Source organism: Leptosomus discolor, chromosome 1 (assembly GCF_034619465.1).
Source record: "Leptosomus discolor isolate bLepDis1 chromosome 1, bLepDis1.hap2, whole genome shotgun sequence".
NCBI classification, from domain to species: Eukaryota; Metazoa; Chordata; class Aves; order Leptosomiformes; family Leptosomidae; genus Leptosomus; species Leptosomus discolor.
This window is the reverse complement of record NC_141391.1, coordinates 32,082,271-32,107,086: the sequence shown is the minus strand read 5'-3', so window position 1 is coordinate 32,107,086 and position 24,816 is coordinate 32,082,271. Positions and strand designations below refer to the sequence as shown.

Sequence of the window (24,816 nt, the reverse complement as noted above, 5' to 3'; positions counted from 1 at the left end):
ACCTAGGACCGTCCTGATACTTTATTTTCTGAAAATCTCTTTTTGAATGCTTAAGGAAATAGCGACTAAAAAGGTGAATGTCCCGATGGCTGGTTATGATTATATCCATCCTGGAGCCAGACCTTCTAGCAAGCCTCTCACTGCCTATCATGATACAATTAACGACCCTCACAGTGACCACCCACCAGCTGTCATCCCTGATTTAACACAGGATGAGGTTTCCCAGGCCCGACATTTTCTTCTGAAGCTGTCCTTATCTGGGTGGTGAAGGTTGTTTCTTCAGAAGCTGAAGGGAGCTCTGAAACTGCAAACTCCCCAGGGCTTGTTTGTGACCACAGTGTAAGAGTTAAATCACTATTGCTGGTATGCAAACCTGGGTGCTCTTGTCCCTTAGTGGAATACTTTAGTTTTTACCAGGCACAGGGGCCTCATTAATATGGCAATTAGGCAGACAATGAAGGAAACACATTTGCATAACGTGCTCAGACAAAAGGTTTCTGTGAGTCACCCTGGGTGCACTTACCAAGAGAAATGTTGCTTCCAGTGTTGCTGGAGGTCGACAATAAATTGATTAGCCTCTTTAAAATTTCTCATAAAATTGTATTAACAAAACGGTAAATACATTACACAGAGACTGTAACCACAGGATTTTTACATAATGCCCACTGTGGACAAGTACTAAATACCATAAAAGACCTGAGACCCCCCCGAAAAGTCCACAAGTTCTAGCTCACAATGCAGCTAGAGCACCATTGTTCCTCCTCCTCTTCCTCTTCCCCCTTACATTTCAGCTTCGGTGTTGTGAACTTTGCTGGTGGTTATTGCAATTCCTATCGCTAGGCTTCCATTGTCGGAAAAGAGCTGAGCCAGGGAAGTGTTCAGCACAAGGCAATCCCCATCTGAAATGACAGAGTCAACACACTCCAGTACCGACCTGGGGGTCGCCTCCCACTTAAGGCGCCTCTGGTTCCTGTTGAGCTCGAGCCGGTAGGTGAAATTGTCGGCTTGGGTCGGCGTGCCAATCAGCATCATCGTGGCGAAGAACTGGGGGTGGCCTTCATACTTCTCCTGCTTCCTGAGGACCAGCAAAAACTGGTGGCCGAGGCAAGAGTGCATGATGATCCAGTCCGTGGGTGCAGGCAGGTGCATGTCCGTGGCTAGGAAGACAATTTCTGCCCCTTGAAGGATGTTGATGCGGTGGGTCTGCCTCAGGTGGGACACCACCACCTCCAGATGCCCTTCCCATGGGCAGGAGAAGAGCGGGCATGTGCAGGGAACCAGCTGAGGGTCATGCAGTGCTTCGTGGTGATGGCAGGGAGGAAGGACACCTTGCTCCACGGATGTCTGTGCAGCTGCACAGCGGGTCGGTGCATACTATGAGAAGAAAGAAATGACATGTGATAGCAGGTGGACCATGAACTGGTGCAGATATGTAAGGTGCAGACCCCGCAGACATCAGTCACCTAATACCCCACCTAAAACAGCACCGGTGGGGACGTCAGGAACTCGCCACTCCAGAGACTGGGGGCAATCCAGACCTGGATCTACACGGCAAAAGGTGCTGGCAGTTGCCTTGTTCTCCAAGAGAAGAGAGAAACAATTTGAGCCAAGATAAGTCACTTCAAATGAAAGTGATGTATGTGTTTAAAGAGCAATTTCATTAGTTCAGGGGGAAAAATCTGATTAAAAAGAAAAAAAAAGCGTCCAACGAAGCAAGGACAGCATGGGGCGTTTTATATAGTTAAGGCTCTTGCAGCTCAGAACAAGGAAATGAAATATGTATGGCTTTATTATTCTTTAATGAAACATGCTGGCAAATACAGGCATTTCTCCTGAAACAATATGCTTTATAACACCCATAGTTTATGAAATAAAAGTCAGGTTTTATTGTATACAATGCCTTCATTATTTTTTTTTTGTTAATATATTTTTGCTTAATTGGTGCGCTTACCTCCATAGATCTTAAATGGCTCTCAAAGGTGGGTGAATGGCAAACTTAGGGCATTTTTATGCTAAAGTAAATTTTGATTAAGGTAGGGCAGCTAGCTAAAAGGCACCAGCTCTTGTAGAAGGATTCCATGTGAGGACTAGTAGGCAAACCACTCTGCCTCTGTCAAGTGGATGTTGCTGAAGAGAAATGAGTAAGTCTTATTCAACCAAAAGTGTGTTCATACGTAATGCTATTCAGGAAGAGTAATGTCTTTCTCCAACAACTCTGTGTGTAGACAAACCCTAAGGCACAAGCATGCCGGTCATGATTCATCCTACCCAATTTTAAGCATTTACTTCAGCCACCCAAGAGAGAAACCTGGTTACCTTGGACAGCCTCTGCAGTCAATATAGGGAGACAGCCCTTCGGAGTGGTGGATTCAGATCTTAGCTGGAATACTTCACCTCCTAAAGGTGTCACTGACTGCCATCAGAGAGTGACTAAGGCAGAGATTCAATCTGTCTAGTTATACCTAAATTTTAGATACTTAAAAGTGGGAGGACTTTGTCTCTCTCTGAACTCCTTCGGAGATGCTCATAAGGAGTGTAAGAATCGAGAGTACATACATATATACGTACATTTTGCTTTAACGCATGTTTTAGGAAGATCATGTAATTTCCCAAATACTGCCACATGTCTGCTCATTTTAACATATGTACCCAAAACTACAGGAACAACAATATGGTTCTAACATCTAACAGTTTTCTCCTCCATGCCACATCCAAGTCATAGCAGATTTTGGCTTTATTCAGCTATTTTTGAGCAGAGATTTGTTTCAACTGAGGTCAAGCATGATCCCATATAGTAGGTGTCAGATACATTGTGAATGGTGCATTGTCTCATCTGTCTATGGGTACTGTGATACCTTTCAATACAGCCTTGATGTAAGAGTAAGCATTCTTACTGTAAGCAGCTTTTCCCATGAGAACTTGCACTTTTGCTTTCCAGGATGTTTTGGAAGGCAATCCCTTGGGTCAACTGCCCTAACTTTCAGCTTCCTTACCAACCAGGATGACAAAGTCCTGGATGTCCATTCTCATTTTGTCAGTAGCTGCCAAGGGATGTGATGGGCAGATCAGGGTTGTGGTTGCCACTGCTGTGAAATTCATGGTTCTTTCCAAGGCACCGGGTGTCAAAGGGAACTGTTTCTTCTTCCTCTGCCATTTAATGTGAAGAATAATTGACTATTTAAGCAGTATTACTGAACCTTGCAGCTTTTTCTTTGGAGAATTTTTACTTCGTAGTACTGTTCAACTTTTTCCTTCCTCATATTTTATTTGTTTTGTTGTATAAAATTCAAGAATATAAACTTTCCAAGAAGATAACGAATTGAGGACAGATAAATGACTATCATTGTCTGGGAAATAAAACAGGTCATTATAAACGAATTGAGGTTTGTGGCTTTAGCCGCCTGCTTATCGCGGGGAGATTGCTGGTTCGCACTTAATTCTACATTAATTTTTGCATCCCATTAGGATGAAAGTTATGGTTAATTTAAACTCTTTTTGGTGAAGGAGGCTGCTGCAATGGCAGATCGTAAAAGCCTTTTAAAAAATCCCTGAAATGCTAATTGCCTCATAAAATGAATTCTAATCTCCCAATCTAATACAGTGGGTGTGAGCAATTACTTTCTCTCACCAAACTGTTAATGCAACATTAGTGATTATACTAATTAAAACTAATGAACTCATACTCACATGCTGATAAACCTCTCAACCACTCGACAAGTTCCAGCCTTCTATCAGTTTTATTTAACTCCTCTTTAGGAAGATGAATCTTAAATTAACCTCTTGAATAACATTTGAAATTAGGTTTTGAAATGTGAAGCTTTATAGACTGTGTAAAATTCTTCTCCAAAGATTACCAGAGTCAGAGAAACCATTTCCACTGAGGATGTAATTGAATTTAGAAATGCATTCTCCTAATTTGATAAGCATGGAAAGCAATGGTAGCTCATCCATCTAAACTGTTTCCAAGGTAAGAAAATACAAGATTTTTGATCCCTTTATGACAAGCACGTTTCTGTGGCTTGGAAACTGGAAAAATAAATTATAATGAACAATTTATTCAATGTATCTTTCTTCTTTCCTTCATTTGTGATTTTTTTGTGTGTGTGCAAATAATTGAGAATTCCCTTTCACATGTCACATTTTTTAAACATGTCCATGAATCACTTCAGCAAAGGATTTTTGGTCTGACTTTGTTGAATTCAGGTTTATTGAAAATTCTCGAAATCCAGCACAAACCACATGATCTATTTTTATTCTCTGACCAGGTGAGAATAATGTTCAAAATCTGGTTTCTGATTTATCTGGTTTATCCTCATTTCTGTTTCTAAATTCTAAATTTTATAATATCCTGAAAGAAATGTTTAAAAACTCCCTGTCTCTGTGAAAAAAAAAAGTCTCACAGAAAACTATTTTTTCTCCTTTACTTTTAAAGTCTAAATGTAACTACTGGGGTGCCTGTGCCCTTGTTGATCCTTCATATGGCTGTGAAACAAACCTCTAAAATTGAAATGCAAAACAGGCATGAAATGGTCACCTTGAGTGCATTTAAATGCTTGAATAAATATTTATGAACATTTCTTTCCATGTTTAATCTGCTCCAGTATTTACTTTCCATCATTTATTCCCTGATTACCTAATAAAATTAGGTTTATTATATTGTGTCAGTCCAGTATTATTCTCAAATCTCTTTTAGCCTGTTGGCCAATTTCAGTCAAATTTAACTGCATGATGGAAGTCTCAAAGGCTTTAATTTTCAACTGGTTTTGTGAGAAGAGGCAGCAGGATAGAGAAGTACGGCCCTTTCACTTCTCCAGGGAGGAACAGCTTGCCATGTGGGTGATATTATATTGTCAGATAGGAGAGAATGTAAGCAACAGCAGTTTGATCCCAAATGTATTATAGATACCAGAGAACCCGCATGAGATAGCGTCTCTATGAACAGGAGAAAAGACTTCAGCCAGAGCACTCCTCGTTAGATGTGAGATAGTCCCACCATGACACACCAAACCTCAGGAAATCAGGCTCTGCCGCCCACAGAAAAATTTCTTTTTAATGATGCAGCTTATTACAGTGTAATTCTTTTTAAGAATAAGTCATTTGGCTAAGCACAATTTATAAACACACAGCGCTTTTCTTATGGGAAAAAAAAAAAAAAAGGTTATATTTGGACCTGGAACACAGGGCTTCTGGGTCCTGCCCCAGCCTTTCTACAGACTTTCTGCTAAAAATGCAACAAACCACTCTAGGTGTGACTCACCTGTTCTAACGTTGATGTCTGAGGAGAAGGTAGTTAACTCTAAAGAACATCAGGTGCTTTTACAGCAGACGCAGAGCCCAGGAGTGAATCCACTTCAACCCTGGACACTGCTCTCTACACAGCCAGGACCAAACCCATCCTTGGGGCAGACCCTCAGAGGTTTTACTGGTTTCTAGACAAGGAGCAGAAGGACACCCCTATTTCAGTCAGCAAAGAGTTGTACCACTGTGGGCTTCTCCTGTGGCACCGGAGACAACCAGTTTGTTGAGAGAGAAATGGATGCCTGTACACATAAGAGTGTAAATCCGTGGCTCCCTACCACCATTACACCTTCAGTCACCAGTGATTTGATAGAACATCCAGGGGAAGGTTGAAGGATAGATCCAAGAGCTGGAGATCTCCAAGATCTCCAGGAGGTAGAGAAGAACAGAAGCACATCTCTGAGACTGCAGCTGCAAAGCTGAGGCATCCACCCAGGACAGAGGGGTTTGGTATTGCTCCTCATGCTCTGACAGACCTTTTGTATTTAAACTAGCAAAGACTTTAAGTCAATTGTGGCAAAAATAGTGGAAATAAAGGCAGCAACCCACACTGCATCCCTGCTGGCTGAGCTCCTGGCCCTGTAGGGTGCAGGCACTGGCTACACCGTGATACCTCAAGCCCTGCTTCTCCACTGTACATTGTCATGGCTTCAGACCTGAGAGCAACGGTGGCTGCTGCCCTGAGCAGCCAAATGCCTTGCAATTAATGTTCTGACTTGCAAATGGGGAATTTGATCAATGCAAATCCCTCTGGGTGAGGGAGGTTTTAATCCAGTCGTCCCACCCCATGGGAAAGGACCCAAACCTTGATGATGTGGAATAAAAGGAAGGTGAGTAGCACCACTGCATTGTAGAAGAATAAACACTGTTCAGGTCTTCAGGGTGAAGATTTAATGTCACTTTTTGTCACTTTCCAGTGTTCCCCAGTGTTATACTGGGAGCCTGGATGCCTCATTCATACTTTTACTTACAGTAATGCACATGATGTGCAAAAAATCAGCCTTTCACATGCCTATGAACAGCGTCAGTGCCTATTGAGAACATCTCCAAGAGTGAGGACAAGGACTCTTTTGCTGCCCAGTCAACAAGGTTTTCTGAGAGCAAAGCAGGTGCTGTGAATCATCATCCTTTTCCAGACACTTCACACCTGTCCAACCGCATTTTATCCAGTGAGCACACACAACTTTGCAAACACTCACTAATTCATTCACCCATGGGCTGGGCTATTTGCTTGGGGAAGTCAGTGGTGTAGTCTGAAGGCTATGGCGGTGTGGCTTCTGAACAGGGTCGTGCAGAAAACAGCAGAGACAAAAATAAAGCCATTGGACACACCAGCCAACCCAAACCAGCAGACAGTGCTCCCTCTCTACCCTGGCCCAGCTTTAGCACACCCTGAGACATCGCAACCTAATCCTCCTTCCAAGAAGGACCTTGTATCTGCTCCTATGAATCCAAACTCTTTCCTCCTCAGCCACAGCTTTCTTGGCTGGATTACAGGAGATTTGGTAGGAGCTGTGTATATTCATGGCAGCTGTGACCTTCAGTGGGAGCCAGGGGTTGAGAGGGGCTGTGCTCACACTCCCTGTTACAAAGCCACCACCTGGGCTAATGCTGCCTCCTGCTATGGCTGACCCCACTCTGAGATCCAGTTTCCTATTGTCTACAACTTTGTATAACTTATGTGATTTGGGATAACACCTGATTTAGGCTGTCTTTAAAGTGTATATTAAATTATATATACACTTACATAAATACGCACACATTTATACATAGACTCATAACACTTACAGGTCTGTTACAAATGTTTCTGAGAACAATGCAGTGGGGAAAACCACATTTTTGTCCACGTTAAACCATTCTGATACCTTTTTTATTTAAAAAATGGTGGGACCTGGGGGAATGGAAGCCCACGCATTTTGATGACGAGCTTATTTTTCTGTCATTGTGAAAATAGTCATAGATTTGAGACTGCGTATTTTTTTGAAAACTGCCTCTGAGAAGAGTTAATTTTGTCACTTGTTTTTTCTTCTATAAGGCTCATTGCTGTGACTGTCTCTGTGCATCACAGGCATCTGTCAGCTGATTCCTATGATGTTGAGCTAAAGTACCACAGCAGTATTCGTTCCCAGTTTAGGATCAAGGAATTTAGGCACAGAGAGATTAAAGATGAAAGCGTATTGACCATATAATTTTTCCAGCTTATATCACACAACCCCTGATTTTTTTCATAGTACGATTGCCTCGTAGAGCACTTGATGTTTTCAAAATCCAGCCTCCACTAACCTCAGACGCAGCTACAAGTGATTAAACTATCCTCCGCAAATCAGGTCTAAGACTTTAGGTTGAGCAAGTCAGGAGCAGAGATCAACTGACTAGAAGCCATCCATGAACAGCTTGCTGTAAAGGACTCGCCAGTATCACCCAGGGCTTTTCATCTAAAGGCATGAGTGAAGTCCAATTCTCCAAGGCAATGTGGTCTTCCTTGCAGCTACAGGACCTCCTTGCTAATGTGCCGTCACTTATCTCCTCCACTATGCTACGTGTGACACAGGATGCAGTCACACTGTAGGTAGGCGAGCAACCTGGAAACGTGCCATAAGAACTTGGTGGATTCTTTTGCTTTGACCTAAAGATTTCTGCAGAGAAGGAAGGACCTAGGCCTGCAGCTGTGGGATGCGTTGAGCGAGAGCTCCATGGCAACTTTCAGGTTTTCTTTTGAAACAAATTTGCATTTTTTTGAAAGTGAAATGTACCATTTTTTTCAGTTTTCTTACCATCTTCCTCCTCTTCCTCGGCTTCTCAGAGTCTGATTGCTCCTTCTCATCTGTATGGAAACTGCTTCAAATAATTTTCTAATTCTCAGCTTCTTTCTGCCTCATAAAAGCTTTGCCACCCACGAACATCCACCTCCACGTTACTTACACCCACCACTCAGGGACAGATGCTCAAAAGAACTACAAAGGTTGCATGAAGAAAGTAGTGAGTCTTTTAATCCTGATCTTCATTTAATTTATCTTCTGCTATTTTTTACTATGCTAATGAGATTTTGTAAATATCTCAGATGAAAGAAAAGAGAAGGAAAAAAACCCAACTACCCCTCAACATATTTTGTCAACAGCTGTACTTCTAAATCTGAAATTAAGAAGTCCAAGTCATGGCTCATGTTGGGGATTTATTTACAATTTTAATTACACTAAATCCTATTCATTATGAATGCATCAGTTGAATTTCTTGAGTACTGAATATTAGTCGCAGCTTTGGCAGTGGAAGGATTTGTTTTCCCTACTATCAAATGGCAGCGAGAGGACAACTTCAAGCTCATTTTGCTAACCTGACTTTGCAACATAATCAGGTGCGACTTGGTGACACAGCACATGGGATGTGTTAATGTCTGTCCTCATGCTAATCACACACCTCTGAATATGCAGAGAAAATGCTCCTTTAGTACGTGTCCATAGCGTAGAACCACACTTCTCTGTATAAGAGGACCCTGAATTTTAGATGAGGCCACGTATTTTTAGGGGTGTTTTGGAAAAAAAACCAAACTGTTTTTGTGTTAGGTGTACCAAGAATATGTTTTAAATTTACCCCAGATGGAAAGAAAGACATTATTCTCAAAACCCATTGATCGCTTTTCAAAAATCATTTTTTTCAGCATAAACTGTTATGCAGACTTGAAATGCAAGCCCAAAAAAATCAAGAAAATTGTCATTCTTCAATATATTGAAAATAACATAATTATAATTAAATATAAACAGGATCTATACTAAAGCATTTCAATCTCACAGCTGATGGCAGGATGGAGCAATGTCGTGCTGTCCAGCTTTCCCGCTTTAAAACCAAGTTTGATGGGCCATTCCAAACCCAGGTGGGAGGACACATAACTTCCTGTGTTTCAGGCTGAAGGCAGTTGCACCACCTTGCTGACCCTCAGCCAAAGCTGCAGATGGGTCATGGACACCTAGACAAATGATCCTGGTTTAGCTACTATGTCTACTGTGTCTTAGCTGAGATAACTTTCTGTGCTTTCTTTGAGGAATAAAATACATGGAGTAGGTACAAGCATAACCATGCACACAGGGAATTCCTGTGGAGCATCTGGCACAGTTGTTTGCTAGCCAAGATAAAGGAAAAGCGTGGAAATGAAATGGATGAAGTGGAAGCATCTAGACCTGTGGAGGTCTGGCAGGTTGGCAAGTTGATATACATCACTGCTCTGGGGTAATCCTTGTGTGCCTGCTCCAAGGGCTTAACCAAGGATGAATCTTAGATTTTAAATCTGTAACAACAGAAAAAAGGCATCCCAGCTTTGAGTAAACGGAGTATGAGACCATGACTGTGGGAACAAATAGGACCAGATATGCTCATAATGCCCAGAGCATCCTTATTCAGTGCAGGTTTATCCTACACCCGTGCTCACTATCCTCACCCATGTTGCCTTTCTTCTCTCTGTTGCCTGAGTTTGGGACACCCTGACAGAAACAGTGGCTTCCTGGAAAAGCCCTTGAGGGGCTTTTAAAACCAAGGGGAACAATAGAAGAAGGCAATAAACTGCTCCTGTTCCTCAAGGAGAAGCCCACGAGAGTGCTCTTGCCAGTACCATTTAAGACCTTTGCAGAGGCACCTGAGAGGGGCTGAACTGAGGCTGTTTTGGTGGAGCTGTGACCATGGAGGGAGTGGAGACGGACTCTGCCTCTGTCATGAGCTTCCCTGAAGTGCAGATGGCTACTGGGGGTGAATACAGATCCTGGATCCTGAGCTACAGCTACCGTCAGCAATAGAAGTGGAAAGGGTGGGCAGCTGCAGGTCAGAAACACTGTTTTCCTCCTCTGCTGGTAGTTTAGAGATAATCTGACCATTTCCTTCTCTGGTTCAGTTCTGGGAGACCCTGAACCTCCTCCTGGCAGATTGTCCAGCCTCACAGAAGGGCTAGAGCCATTATGGATTAGGAAGAGGCCAAGCTGGAGGGTGGGACTTGCCCTTGGGACCTGATTTGCAACTTGAATTCTCTTTGCTGCCTTTTAGGACTGAGCACAATGCAGTGACAACAAGCCGTACTGCAGAGTATTTGATGTTGCTTTGCAGCTGCTGGTGCACTGGGTCATGGACACCTTTATCCTCTTCTCTTTGGACTGGAAGAAGATTTTATACCTTATTCTAAGCAAGCATAACGCCTCTAAACGCCGTCCCCTTTGGCCACACGAGGCAAGTATCCAAAGCCAAGGCACACGTTATCAGGTTTTGCTCCAAAAGGGCAGGGTGTAACCACTGTTTATCACCAGATATCTTATGAGGCAATGCTGGTTGTGGCTCTGGGTGATGTAGTGAAGAGCCCGCATACGTAAAAAGAGATAATCCAAAATGTAGAACTATCTGAAGATTCACTTCATCCTTTATGCACTTTGTATTTTGGATAAAGCCTGCTAACAAAGTGCAAAACCATTATAGGCTTTAATCAAAAGCCTATAGATAAAGTAGTTCCAAGCTGCATCTGCTCTGTCTGATAGGGGAGGCAGAGTTCACAAGAGCTCTATATCTGACCTGTCGATTTTGTGCTTTACATTCACATTAAAAAGAGATTAATATGGAAAAGAATTTAAAAAAATAAAAAAAGAAAAAGAAGAAATGATTGCCCACTGTGCTCATAAACTTACCAGTTCAGACTGGCTCTAATAACTCATCAACCAATACTCATTTACAAGTTACTACAGTAACAGCATGTCTCCAAGAGGAGCAGATTTGCTGGTGTCGTCTGAGATAATTAGACCAAGACACCCCGTGACAATTGAAATGCTTCCCTTCCATCAGGCAACCTCCAGCTATCACAATTATATGACATTTAAATCCACTAACTGCTCTTTCAGAAATGCACCCTGGGAGTGCCAAAGGATGGCACAAACATTACTGGTCTGTAGGAAGGAGAGAAGGGATGATGTGGTGATTGTTGAGGAAGCCTGTAACCTCTCTTGGTGGGACCGATGTCTCCAATCCCATCCACACACAGCTCCTGGCCAAGGATTTGTTCTATGGTCTATGTCACATTGCTCCTGTAACTGTCATAGGGTAATGCACAACTAAACCTATGCCAGGCAGATCACAGCTGAGTTCAGACCCTGGGCTGGGGCCGTGTGTGTGGAGCAGAGAGAGAGCACAGGGCATTCAATGCTCTCTACACCGGCTCCCTGTTCTGTCTCATAGGCTATGCCTTGTGCCTACATCTCTGTAGTAGTCGTTGTGCAATGTATGAGCCTTAAGACACTCCTCATTTTTCGTTAAGACTTTCTCCTGAGACCTGTGTCTGGGGAAATGCAGGAGTGGCTCAAAGTTATGCCTGTCTCCCTCCTACTGAGGCACCGCAGGTACCAGTGGGTGACAGGCATCTCAAACCCATCCATAATGGTCTGGTGTGGCGAAAGTTATGTTCAGGTTTCAGGAGCATTAGGAAGAGAAGAAGGGAAAATAAATTGTGCTGGGCTCAGAGCAACTCTCTTTTCCACTACACATCTCTGCCCCTCTCCACTAAGCGGCTCTCCATCATCTTTGACAGGTCATGGAGGACAGGAGAGGTGCCTGAGGACTGGAGGAAATCCAATGTCACTCCAGTCTTCAAAATGTGCAAGAAGGAGGGTCCAGGAAACTACAGGCCAGTCAGCCTCAGCTGGAACAGCTCATTCTGGCTGTCATCTCTAAACAGGTGGAGGAAAAGAAGGTTATCAGGAGTAGTCAGCATGGATTCACCAAGGGAAATCATGCCTGACCAACCTGATATCCTTCTATGATGGCATGACTGGCTGGGTGGACGACGGGAAAGCAGTGGATGTTGACTTCCTCGACTTCCTCGCAAAGGTTTTGACACTGCCTCCCACCACATCCTCATAGGTAAGCTTAGGAAGTGTGGGATAGAGTGGACAGTGAGGTGAATTGAGAACTGGCTGAAGGACAGAGCTCAGAGAGTTGTGATCAGTGGTACGGAGTCTAGTTGGAGCCTGTGACTATCCGTGTTCCCCAAGGGTCTTATTCAACATATTGATCAACAACCTGGATGAAGGGACAGATTGCACCCTCAGCAAGTTTGCTGATGACACAAAACTGGGAGGAGTGGCTGACACACCAGAAGGCTGTGCTGCCATTCAGTGAGACCTGGACAGGCTGGAGAGCTGGGCAGGGAGGAACATAATGAGGTTCAACAAGGGCAAGTGTAGGGTCCTGCACCTGGGGAGGAATAACCCCATGCACCAGTACAAGCTGGGGGTCGACCTGCTGGAGAGTAGCTCTGCAGAGAAGGACCTGGGAGTTCTGGTGGACAACAAGTTGACCATGAGCCAGCAATGTGCCCTTGTGGCCGAGAAAGCCAATGGTGTCTTGGGGTGCATTAAGAATAGTGTGGCCAGCAGGTTGAGGGAGCTTCTCCTCCCTCTCTACTCTGCCCTGGTGAGGCCCCATCTGAAGTGCTGTGTTCAGTTCTGGGCTCCACAGTTCAAGGACAGGGAACTACTGGAAGAGAGCCCAGAGGAGGGCTACTAAGATGATGAGGGGACTGGAGCTCTCTCCTACAAGGAAAGACTGAGAGACCTGGGGCTCTTTAGCCTGGAGAAGATAAGACTGATCTAAAGGGTGGCTGTCAAGAGATTGGGGGCAAGACTCTTTTTAGCGGTGCCCAGTGACAGGACAAGGGGCAGAGGACACAAACTGGCATACAGGAAGTTCCGCCTCAACATGAGGAAAAGCTTCTTTACATTAAGGGTGACAGAGCACTGGAACAGGCTGCCTAGGGAGGTTGTGGATTCTCCTTCACTGGAGAGATTCAAACCCCGCATCGACATGATCCTGTGCGATCTGTTCTAGGTGAACCTGCTTTAGCAGGGGGGTTGGACTACATGATCTCCAGAGGCCCCTTCCAACCCCTGCCATTCTGTGATCCTGTGAGTCTGTGACTAGTGACTTAGCCCTGAGTTTTAAGCTTGTCCTCCCTCTGGGTACCTGCAATGTGAGTGGGGCATTGAATCAAAATGTCTCCCTGTTACAAGACAACCCAAAATTCATCATTATTCCACTGTCAGCTGAAAGTGTGTCTTGAGTTTGTGCAGTCAGTCTTAAGAAAAGGGAAAAAATGCAAAACAATTCAGAAAACCAATGTGAGCCATTAGCTTTGGGCATGAAAATTGAACTGCAAATCTGGGGAAAACTTTTTCATTTGTGTAACGCTGATGCTTCATTAATATATTCTTTGCAGTAAGGAAAGGGACATTTCTGTGGGAACATTTGGCTTGTGTCACAATTACTTCTTTTAATTTTGTGCAAATCATAGCCTGTTCCTTCTTCTTCCTCCCCCTCAAATTCTTGAAGAATAGTTCTTCTAGAAGTTTTTTTCACATGGGGAGGATGCAGGTGCAAAGAAAGAACAGAAAGGGAGGGTCTGCTTAACCAGAGAAGACAATGTTCCGCCTAGAGCAAGGAAATTATCTCTATTAATAGAGTGAAAGTTTAAAGGGTTTTGTTGAAGAAAAAAAATGCAAACAGCAACCTTCTAAGTTAGCATTCATGCTTATGGAAATGTACTGTATTGACAGCCTCCAAGTTTGCAGTATTCTGCCTGCAGAAAGAGCAGAGCACAGAGAACAGTGCTGTTAATTTTTTTTACATTCCTGTCAAAATGCCTCATGTCTGAGACAAATGGTCTTCCCTAGCCAGGAGAGGTTGAATCAGTCTCAATGCCGTCCCTCCTGCAGCACTGCTCTTTCGGAGAGGGAATCCCCTGTCATCTGCTAGCTTGCTGGAGCCTAGCCTCTACTCTGACCTCATGTGCCACCAGCAAGGAGCATAGAATCGCAGAATCACAGAATGATTTGGGATGGAAGGGACCTTTGAAGATCATCTAGTCCAACCCCCCTGCCATGGGCAGGGACACCTTCTACCAGACCAGATTGCTCAAAGTCCCATCCAGTCTGGCCTTGAACACTGCCAGGGAGGGGGCAGCCACAGCTTCTCTGAACAACTTGTTCCAGTGCCTCACCACCCTCATCATAAACATTTTTTTTCCTTATGTCCAATCTAAACATACCTTCTTTGAGTTTCAAACTCTTGCCCCTTGTCCTGTTACCACAGACCCTGGTAAAAAGTGTCTCTCATCTTTTTTGTCAGTCCCCTTTACATATTGAAAGGCCGCAATATGGTCTCACTTCTCCAGGCTGAACAACCCCAACTCTCTCAGCCTGCCCTCACAGGAGAGGTGCTCCAGCCCTCTGATATTTTTTATGGCCCTCCTCTGGACCTGCTCCAACAGGTCCATGTCTTTCTTGCCCTGAGGACTCCAGAGCTGGGCACAGCACTCCAGGTGCGGTCTCACCAGAGTGGAATAGAGGGGCAGAATCACCTCCCTCGACCTGCTGGCCACACTTCTTTTGATGCAGCCCAGGATATGGTTGGCTTTCTGGGCTGTGAGTGCACATTGCTCAGTCATATCTGATTTTTCATCCACCAGTACCCCCAAGTCCTTCTTCAGAAGGCTGCTCCCAATCCATTTACCACCCAGCCTGTATTGATACAGGGGGTTACCCTGACCCAGTTGCAGGACCCTGCACTTGGCCTTGTGAACTTCATGAGATTCGCAAGGTCCCATTCCTCGAGCCTGCCAAGGTCCCTTTGGATGGCATCCCTTCCCTCCAGCAAATCAACTGCACTGCTCAGCTTGGTGTCCTCTGCAAACTTGCTGCAGGTGCACTTAATCTCACTATCTGTGTCATTGATGAAGATATTAAATAGTATTCATCCCAGTATGGACCCTTGTGGGGCACCACTCATTATTGTTTACACTTGGATATTGAGCCATTGACTGTAATTCTTCAGATGCTGACATCCTGTCAATTCCTTATCATTCCATCAAACCCACCTCTCTCCAATTTAGTGGTAAGACTGTTGTGGGGGACCGTACCAAAGGCATTATAGAAGTCCAGGTAGATAACATCTGTAGCTCTTCCCTTGTCCATTGATGCAGTCACTTCATTGTAGAAGGCCACTAGATTAGCCAGCCACGATTTGTCTTTGGTGAACCCATGCTGTCTGTCTCTAATCACAGCCCTGTCTTCCACATGTTTCAACCTCTTCCATCATGATCTGCTTCATGCTCCTTACCAGGCACTGAGGTGAGGCTGACTGGTCAGATGTCACCAGTGGATGACGACGTTTTTCATGGGGAAACTGGGAACAATCTGGAGGTGACAGACCCATCACTCAGCAGAGCCATAGCTCCTGGAGTCTAGTTGTTTTTAAAGTTGGAGAGGCTCTTGCTAGAAATCCATTGACACAGGCTGTGCATATCTGGCTGCAACACCACAGGCTCTTTCTATTGGTTGTGGTCCCTCTGGCTCTCCATCCTAAAATTTCCTATTTCAGTGCAAGTGTAGTATTACAGAAAGGGGGCAGAGGGGCCACATTTCTTATTTAAAGCCATTCTTGCACTTTAATGTCCCTTCTCACACTCTCACTTGTCTTGTGGGAAGGTTTTATGTTTTAACTTCAGCCAAGTCCTCCCCATGGAGGCAGCCTAATACATGTTCTTATAAACTTGTCTGGCTACAATACCCCACACCTTGCACATCATAAAAGTGAGTAATTGTACAACTATTCTTATACACTTAATGGGTTTTGAGTATTTGAGAGTTGGGGTGGACTTTTTTTTTTTTTTTGTACTTTCAGCTTTCTATAGAGAGCTTTTTATAGATCTTTCTATGTGACATGTTGTTGAACAAGATGACAGATCACTCATTTCATTACATCAAAGGCATTTCACCCTTTCTTTCCCAGGACAAACCTCTCTCCTTCTTCCCGAAGGGCTTCCAGGGCTGTAGGGAGGAAGCATGGCAACTCAGGGATTGGACACCGAGGGAAGATCTATTCTCTATCTCTCATGACACAGTGCTGCCTACCTGTTCCCTGGGCCTGTGTGCACACATGTGAGAGAGGGCATGGTTCCATCGCCCAGGGCTCAGGCCGCTGAGCTCCCAAACGCAGTCCCTGCTCCCTGTCAGGATGTGACTCGGGTGAACAGCGTGGCTTTGCTGAAAGGAGCTGCACAACCCTGTGACAACCTGAGTCAGTCAGGGTGGGCATTAGACCCCCTTCTGGGGCTACGAGAGCATGGGGCAGACCTCTGGGACCAGGCTTAACAAGCGGGAATGGCCATGTGGCGTCTTGTGCAGCCTGTCAGGCCAAAGACATGAATCGCGTGTATAGTTACTTCAACAGAGACACCCACACTGCCAGGAGTCACTCAAGTGTTTCTGAGACTTCACCAGCAGCTACTTTCTCAGTGAAGCCTGTTAGGCACCTTCATGTCCCTGTCAACATACCTTCCATCTGTCTTTAAAACCCTTCATTTCCCTCCTTTCCACCCTATGAGCATGCAGTGATGGCTTACCCTGCAATTTCCAAATCCACAGTGAGTCCATGCTAACTCAGAATAACGTCTTTTAGACATATGGGATTTGCAAAGACTTCAAGGAGAAGGGTAGCATTACTTAGCAGATGAAACACCTGTGACAAACAAAGGGATAAATGTTGGGTGGGATATGTCTTGTCTGAAAGATAGACATGTTCAAATTTGAGCTACTCACCTGAAGCTCCCTTAATAATGGAGCTAAGATGAACTTCCACAGAGTAATTCATCATCCCTATTTTGAACATGCCCATCTTCAGGGAAAGGTGAAACTATAGTGCAACACCTGCAGGAGATGTTCACTTCTCTTACTTGGCCAGAAGTGAAGCTGAGGTCACTGGACCAGAGTTGGACACTGACTTGAAATCTTCACCACATTCAGTGCAGCAGGAAAGTCAGAACTCAGAGTAGCAAAGTGTGTCAGGAGACAGCCGCTGTGACTGTTCAATGGGTGATTATGAGCTGCCTATTTGCCTAATGCAGAAAATCCCTTGAGCTGACACATTTTTTTCCCAGCTAAGGGCTGGTCATCTTAATTTTCAGGCCTCTAGATTTAACAGTGAAATAAAACTAATTTACAGCTCTTGCCATTAGGAGGACAAATTTTCATCCCTGTCCTTCGGGTGAGGCACTATAACAAATGAATGATTACTGACCCATGATACCTATTAGAGATTGCAGTTGGGTCATCTCATTTGTTGTTTTAACACAAGAAATTAAAAGCCCTAGCAGGGCTGCCACAAAAATTGAATTGGTAATGAGATGAACGCTGCATTTACCAGAGGCTCTTTCTAGAATTACATGCAGGAAAAGCTCAGCTATGACAGGACCTGGAGCGATGGGCCTGAATTACAGAGCCCAGCACGACTTTCCACTTGCACTGGCTTCCTCCCATTGCTACCTGGAAGTGCAATCTAGCTGCCTCACGTTGGACTTCATACAGACAAAGGAGCAGCTAGTCATGTACTTGTTTGGCCCTTTTACCTCCACCACTGCCCACAGCTAAATTGCCCACCAAAGAGGTTTTGAATCAATAGGGCGTAAGTGAATAGGACAATTTGCTCCCAACAACAGCTGCCATGGCAGACTCCTATGCTCTTAGCCTGATGCTGATTGCAGATCAGTCCCTGCTGCCAGGTAACAAAGCTGGTCTCCTTCAAAAGCGTCCTCAGTGCTGGGAAATAAAGAGCTTTCAAGTTTCAGGGGAAATACTGAAGAATGCCATGGATAAGCCGACTCTGAGCTGTGTGAAGGCAAAATTAGACCCTAGCAGTCCTGAAGAGGCTCAAGCTCAAGACATACGTATCTGGCTTCTGCTCAGACCCTCCTGCCCCTAGACTGTGGGGGGTGTATATCATGCACATGTAGCTCAGCACCACAGCGCCTGTCCTGGTCTGTGCCTGTGCTCCAGCTGCACCCTGGACCCTCAAATCTGCCAACCATTTCGATCTAGCAGCGTTGCTCCTCCCTGCAACCTATCCTGACTCACCAGGCTTTTCCCATCGTGTGACACAGTGCTCTGGCATTGTCTCATGTATTGAAGGAAAGAAAACTGAAAGAATTGGCTTCCACTTAATCAACTACTAGATAGTCTTTAGCTGACTAGTTGTTCCTTTTTCCAGCCTAGCACGAGATGGAAAACCGTCCCATTGCCCTTAGTTCATAGAGGTCTGTTTAGTGCATCCACAGGCAGAGAAAGTACTCGGAGCAGAATCCTACCCTTATTTTGTGGAGTTGAGTTATGTCTTTCCTCTCCACGTTGGGTTTTCAACTGGATGGCAGGAAACCAGAGCTATAACTCTCTCTTCTACAGTAAAGCAGCAGAGCTGACTGCCCTCAGGGAAGCACAAACAGGAGGCTCTGCAAACTTGTGGTGTGATGCTCTATGGCAAGACCTGCTTCAGATTTAGACCGTAGCCCAGAAGCTAAAAGATCAATGAAGGACTTAATAACTTCACTGCTTTCCTCCATCTGCAGCCACTTAGGCCAGTGCACTCCAGCACAGAACAGGGCTGTATGAACACAGCTCCTCCACTGCTGCAAACCTGAGCAGACCCAGTACACACCAGCTTAGGATGCTGAGCATTAACCTCATCCTTGCTTGGGGTCTTGTCAGCACTGGCGAGAGCAGCTAACTTCAGGGCAGGCAGTGGAGAACCTGTTTCCACAGCAGTGTTGATGCCGTTATAGTGAGAAACCTTCCACTCCCTCTCTATTGCTGCAGTCCCAACTCATGCATCACGAATGCTCTTTACCCAGAGCTGCTTTGTCTTTCTGGTGGACCTGAGGTTGAGAGGTCAGCATTGCAAAGTCAGACCTGCAAATCACATCTCCATTTTTCTTCCCACATGAGCTTTCTCCTCATTTATTCCTGCTGCCTGCTTTACATGAAGATCTGCTTTAGCTTTTGGGCTTGCTCCAGCACCACTCGCTAAAGTTATATCAAGTATTGACTGGTAACAGATATATTACAGGGCAATGCTATTGAGGATACATTAAGTAAATGGAGCAGCAGGTCCATGCTGCTTTCTTCTTTCCCTCTGTTGCTGTTTATCAGAATGGCAATCAGCAGCAGCAGAGATATATAGGATCTGAATCAGCTGCGGCTTAAACTGGCCAGAGATCATCCAAATTAATAGGTTATGGAGAAAACTCGATGTTGCGTTAAATAGCTGTGGGCCTAGTACTGCTCTTGGTTAGAGTAGTTACATAGATGATCTTATGAAACAAGAATGGTTCAAGGGAAACCATTGATTCAAGAACCCAGCATTGTGGTGATCTGTCATACTGCTCCGTGTCTAATTTTCACTTATTATCACTCAATATTTTATTTCCTTTTGTACTTAGAAAGTGCCAAGCCCCGGTGGCAGTGATGGCTGGCTACTATTTTTCAAGCCTTGCAACTCAGGTGGTGAAGTAGAACGGAGAGTAAGAGAGCAGGAAAGGGGAGACACAGTCACAGCTCCAGGTGATGGATATTAAGGTGACACTGGCAGGAGATGAGAGGAAAGTGAATGTGTCAGGATGATAATTTGAGGTAAAAAAGTGTTTTAAGCAGCAAATTTTCACTAAGATATGGAGCAAGGTAAACTACCACTCTTTCTAAAGAGTCAGATATGAAAATGAACATCAGTGACAGCAGTATCAACCTAAACCGACTTGCAAATACCCTTTTGCTGGAGTTCCTTGCTACTGGCCTTAATTATAGCTAAACTTCCTTCCCAGTTCAGTCTGACATTGTCCTGATTCTGGCATCACTTGGCTGTTTCTCTCCACTGTCTGTAAGGGGAGTTGAGTGTCACTAAGCTGATCTCAGGTGCAGACATCTGGCTTTCAGCTCCTACACTCAGGTGAGACAAATCCCACCCTGCTCCTGCCTTGGCTCCTGAGCTTCCTGGTCACCTTCAAGCCCTTTAATTCTATCTCTTCCTGATCCGTCTGCCTGGCCCTACACACTGGTTTGTCCCCATGTTGCCTCAAACATGGTCCCCTTGTTGTCTCCATGTCTTCCTTCAGGTCAGTGCTTTTATGAATTTAGGCTCTCCTAGTAACATCTCTGCTCTTCCCTAAATGCTGCCCTAACTGAGCCATGAGACAGGACTGTCAACATCCCCCTCCAAACTTAGACTGCTTTCTGCACCTCTGTGCCCTCTCTTTGCCATGTGAAGATCTGCCTTGACACTGACCATCTAGCTGATAAACTCTATACCAAGTGGGCTCTCATGTGAAAGATCCCTTGCTTTGTCACAAAGCAAGCACCCCTGTTTTCACCACGGCTTGCAGCCTTTAAAGGACAATGATACACAGGTCTTGTGTGCCAGGCCAAAACTGCCAAATAAAGGAGGAGGTCTAGGGACAGATCCCTGGTGCCAAGCTCAGATGACACAACCTGGCTTACAGACGTACCTTTGTTGAGGGGAGACAAGGCAGCCTGTGCCAAGGAAAAAGTAGTGCATGTGGTCAAGGTCCAGACCTCAAACCCAGACTTCATCTCTAATTTATAGACTAGGCTACCTTTATACAGGCCAATAAACAGGCCAGGAGCCATTCCCTGGCCCTGAGGACAAGCATCACATCTTGTGTCCATGTGGTTCAATTCACCTCTCACACAGCGTGGCCTCTGCATCGTGCATGGTGGGAACAGCCCCTGGTCCCTTCGAGCCCATTAAGGAGAGCATTTGCTGGCAGAGGGCAAACCTGGGGAGAGTGCTGGCCATCACACAGCATGGAGGATTGCAAGTTGGTGCTGTGGTCATGCCCTGCTGTGACTTGGTGGATACAGCTGTACCCGTATTTCCCACATCCAGAGATAGCTCAGCTTGCATAGGCGAGAGGCAGAAATTCACACCAGGCGAGTTCATGTGCTGCTTCCCAAGCCCTTGAAGGTTAATGGTTGCATAGAGACTGTCAGCCTCCAGGGACACCTTTTGGCACCTTTCCTAAGCACTCGGTCATTTGGAAGGGAAAATAATAAGTGCTTTCCTGTGGAAGGCTTTTTCTTTTGGCATCTTGTGTCAAGATGCAGTTACATGTCAGGTACGTGTTTGTTTTCCTAAGGCACTATGTAAAAAACATCTCTTCCTTCAAGTGTACATCGTGTCAGCATCTCTTTTGGACCAATTTCAACTCCTCAGCCATACTGCAGCTCTTCTATGGCTAGAAGAGGGCATTCAGGCTTTACCTTCCCTGTCAGCTGAAGAGTCACACTGCTCTGCAAACTGCCCTTGAAATCAATGTGGATGCTATATTAGAAATATTCAGTACATAAATTGTAGGACATGGAGGCAGTGCATGTTACAAGGCATGATAAGCATGCAGTGAACCTGCTGTACAAACTGTACAAGCTCATTTCAAAAATCTAGCACAGACTCCTCTCTCTTCTGCCTGCTTGGTTCAGAGCTTTAAGGGAGGGTGTGCAGTGAACCCAGTCCAAACTCCAGTCAGCCAGACATGGGACTGAGCTTTCTCACACATAATTTTTTTTATGCTGATATGCCCACACTGAAGACTCGATGGTAAAATGAGCTTTCCCACCTAATTTGTGCACTTCTGTCTGAATCTGAGATGTTATTGGGTGGGCAGTGGTTACAGAACAATAAAACACGAATGGAAGTGGCATACTCACATTTCAGTGCGTGTTTCCACAGAGCTTGATAGTGTACGTGCTGCTAAATAATTATAAATGGGCACCTTACCCTGGAACAGTGAGAGAGTGAGGGAAAGAATGGGAACTATCTGTGCAAGTTTTCATGCACCCAGGCTTTTGAAAGCCAAGGAGACCACGGTAAGGATGGATCCAGGAGATGCTTTTGTTTCCAAGCCCACCAAGGAGAGCTACATCTACATGTATAACAATTGAAGGCATATCTTCTGTGTTCGCAAACATGAGCCTATAAAAAGACAAGCTCGTTTACCAGGGAAAGTCTTTCTCTGTGAAAAACCTAAAGGCTCTTTAGACGTGCTAAATTGATTTCTTTGTCTTCAAGCACGAATACCAATTAAGCTGAGGTTATGTCCTAGCTTAAAAGCAGGGTGAGATTTATGCGAACAATCAGTTTCAGTTACAGGGAATTAATTTTAAGTGTATAGTATGGGCACAGGGGTGCATTACTTTCCTTTTATGTCATTTGTTTCCTGATAATGGCACTCTGAAGCAAGGGTATCTCAGGTAAATTTGGCTTCTCATTATACATCCAAATCCCATCAGCACAACTACAGACACCTGAAGAAGGGTCACATTCAGTTGAACATGCTTGGCTGTGTGCAGGTGACATCATGTTTCAGTGGAGGGACCTCAAGGTTTTTGTGACAACACTGATAGAGGAGCTGTAGCTCCAGGGAGAAGAGCAGATGCTGACTGGCCAGAACAGGTCTCATTTGTGCTGGAGTGGTGCATTTCTCACTTGGCTGCTTTATCGTTGTGCCACCCTTATTATTTCTGCTATTGTTATTTCTCTAGCACTGAGAAAAACAGATACCTTGTAAAAGGACTATACAGAAAGGGTGAACTGCTACAAACACAAATTCCTAGCCGAACAAAGCCAGCACAACTCCACTTGTAGCTATTGCACCTCTGCTACAGAGCTGTGCTGCTAGGAGCAGGGAGACACAGGGACAGCAGAGGCTTTCACAGTACGGGTGCTGACGTGAGGGAAGATAAATTTAGGATTCAGTCCCAGTTTCTGTGGATTTTGTTTTACAGGAGACAGCAGCTAAAAGAAACCAGGCTGCAGTTTACCGTTTCTACAAGACATAGGTCATATTTCTTCTAGCCCAAGATGCTTGTGTTCTTGACTGCATGATGACCTTGCTTCAACGGAAGGAGTGGAGGGTGATCTCTGCCCCAATCCCTTCCACTATTTATTAGGGCACTCTTGTGGGAAGCAGGAGATGCAGCTTCCCCACTATGGTAGAGACTTCAAGCTTCTAGATTGCTCTGCAAGCAGTGAATGAAATGCAGATTGAAAGCTGCTGCGAGGGAGTTGCGTCTTCTCCTGCCCTCTACACTGTCACTCTGTGTTGGGTACATTCTCAAATTAAACACAGGATCTAGTCCCTCAGAGAGCATGGGACTGCCTGACTTTGCACCAAGAGATGTACAAGTGGGAGGCACTGAGTTGAGTAAGATTGCGTCCTAAGATGTCAGCCCTTTGCAGGCGAGGAGGCACACTAGGCACATTAACACATTTTCAGTGCCAGCTTCGGTGTACAGGTGCTCTTACAGTGTCTAAGTCATCAGGTGACTCTTTTGGAATTAGAGACCAAATAGCATCTAAGCATATTTGAGGAGCTGGATCTTGCCTTGTGTCCCAAACAGATCATGTTCTTTGACAGGTAAAGGAAAACCACAATCTGCCTCTACACTGGCTAAGACACCATCCATCATGGGAACTTACCGATCCGCTATATACTGGGTGACCGCTGAAAACCTTGGGTATCTCAGTCTATCAACTCCAGAAGAGTCACTCTGCCCTGTGACACCAAAATTGAGCTTGAAAAAAATCCAGCATGGGAAGATATAAAATCCTAGGTGGCAACACAGAGAGCTGGAAACTGGAAACTCAGCAATGCTTGAGAACATGTCACAAGTGGAGTAGAAATCAACCTTTCCCCACCTGATGGCTGACTGCCTGGCTAGCAAGGACTCTTCAGGTGTCTTGTCAGGAACACTGAGCATACTAATGCTTAGCCTGGTAGCACAGTAAATTCCAGATATCTCCTGTCTATGTCAGCCAATAAATAACTGTGTTATACTTCAAAGTTGTGTATATCCTGCTTACAGAATCTCTTTGTGCATAGTGAAAGGTGCCTGAACAAAGTGACCTAGAAAAGGAGGGTTGCAATTTCCTCTCTCCAGCATAGAAAGCCAGCATGACCAATAGAAGAAAACCTAGTTTCTTTGTTCTTGTTCTTCCTTTTAATCTTTATTGTCCCTCCAGCGAATGAAAACAAAACTCTTTCATCGTGATTTCTTGGTGTTGGGGGTTACCACAAAGGCATGGGGTAGAAAACACAGCCAGAGTTATATTTCCACTTGTGCACAAGTGGAAAGTGATGTATGTAGTATGTCATGGTGTTGACTCTTTTTAAGGACAAAAATTCAGATTTTAGTAAGAGTCCCAGAATAAAATACCTTTGACTATGTAGACCCTTTAGACAGTGGAAAGTGACAGTTTGCTGGGCTAGAGCATCTGCCATCTCAAAAAGAGAAACCTGATTAAAGCTTTATGCTCTGTGTTTCAAAGTTTTGAGTTCACTGAAAGTTTTCAAAAACAACTCAGAGAAAAAGTGTGATACATCTTACCTGACATCACAGGCATCTGCATGTGATCTAGTCAACATAGGCTGTGCTAACTGTCAAAGTAAATACCGTAGTCCTCTGGGCTCACTTCCTGATTTGCTTTTGCATCTGCTCTGGGCACGCCTATTTCCCTCCACTGGGTAAAAAAGGACCCTCCATTTAGTCAGGTACCTTTTATATTTGGCATCTGAAATGAGCAGTGTGCAAGAAGGGAGGAGTCACTGAGGGTGTAGAGTGAAATCAAAATAAAGAGCACTGGGTCTGGCTGGGATGAAGTTACTTT

At 44.8% G+C, this 24,816-nt stretch overlaps 1 protein-coding gene across 1 annotated transcript in view; it reads right to left on the bottom strand.

The window, feature by feature from the left end:
- Positions 1-780: 780 nt before the first annotated feature.
- The window catches only part of SIAH3 (siah E3 ubiquitin protein ligase family member 3), a 47,803-nt gene continuing 23,767 nt past the window's right edge, over positions 781-24,816 (bottom strand). Inside the window, exon 2 of the mRNA XM_009949926.2 lies at positions 781-1,374. Within this exon, the coding sequence (XP_009948228.1) occupies positions 781-1,374 (594 nt within the window). The remainder of the gene's footprint in view (positions 1,375-24,816) is intronic.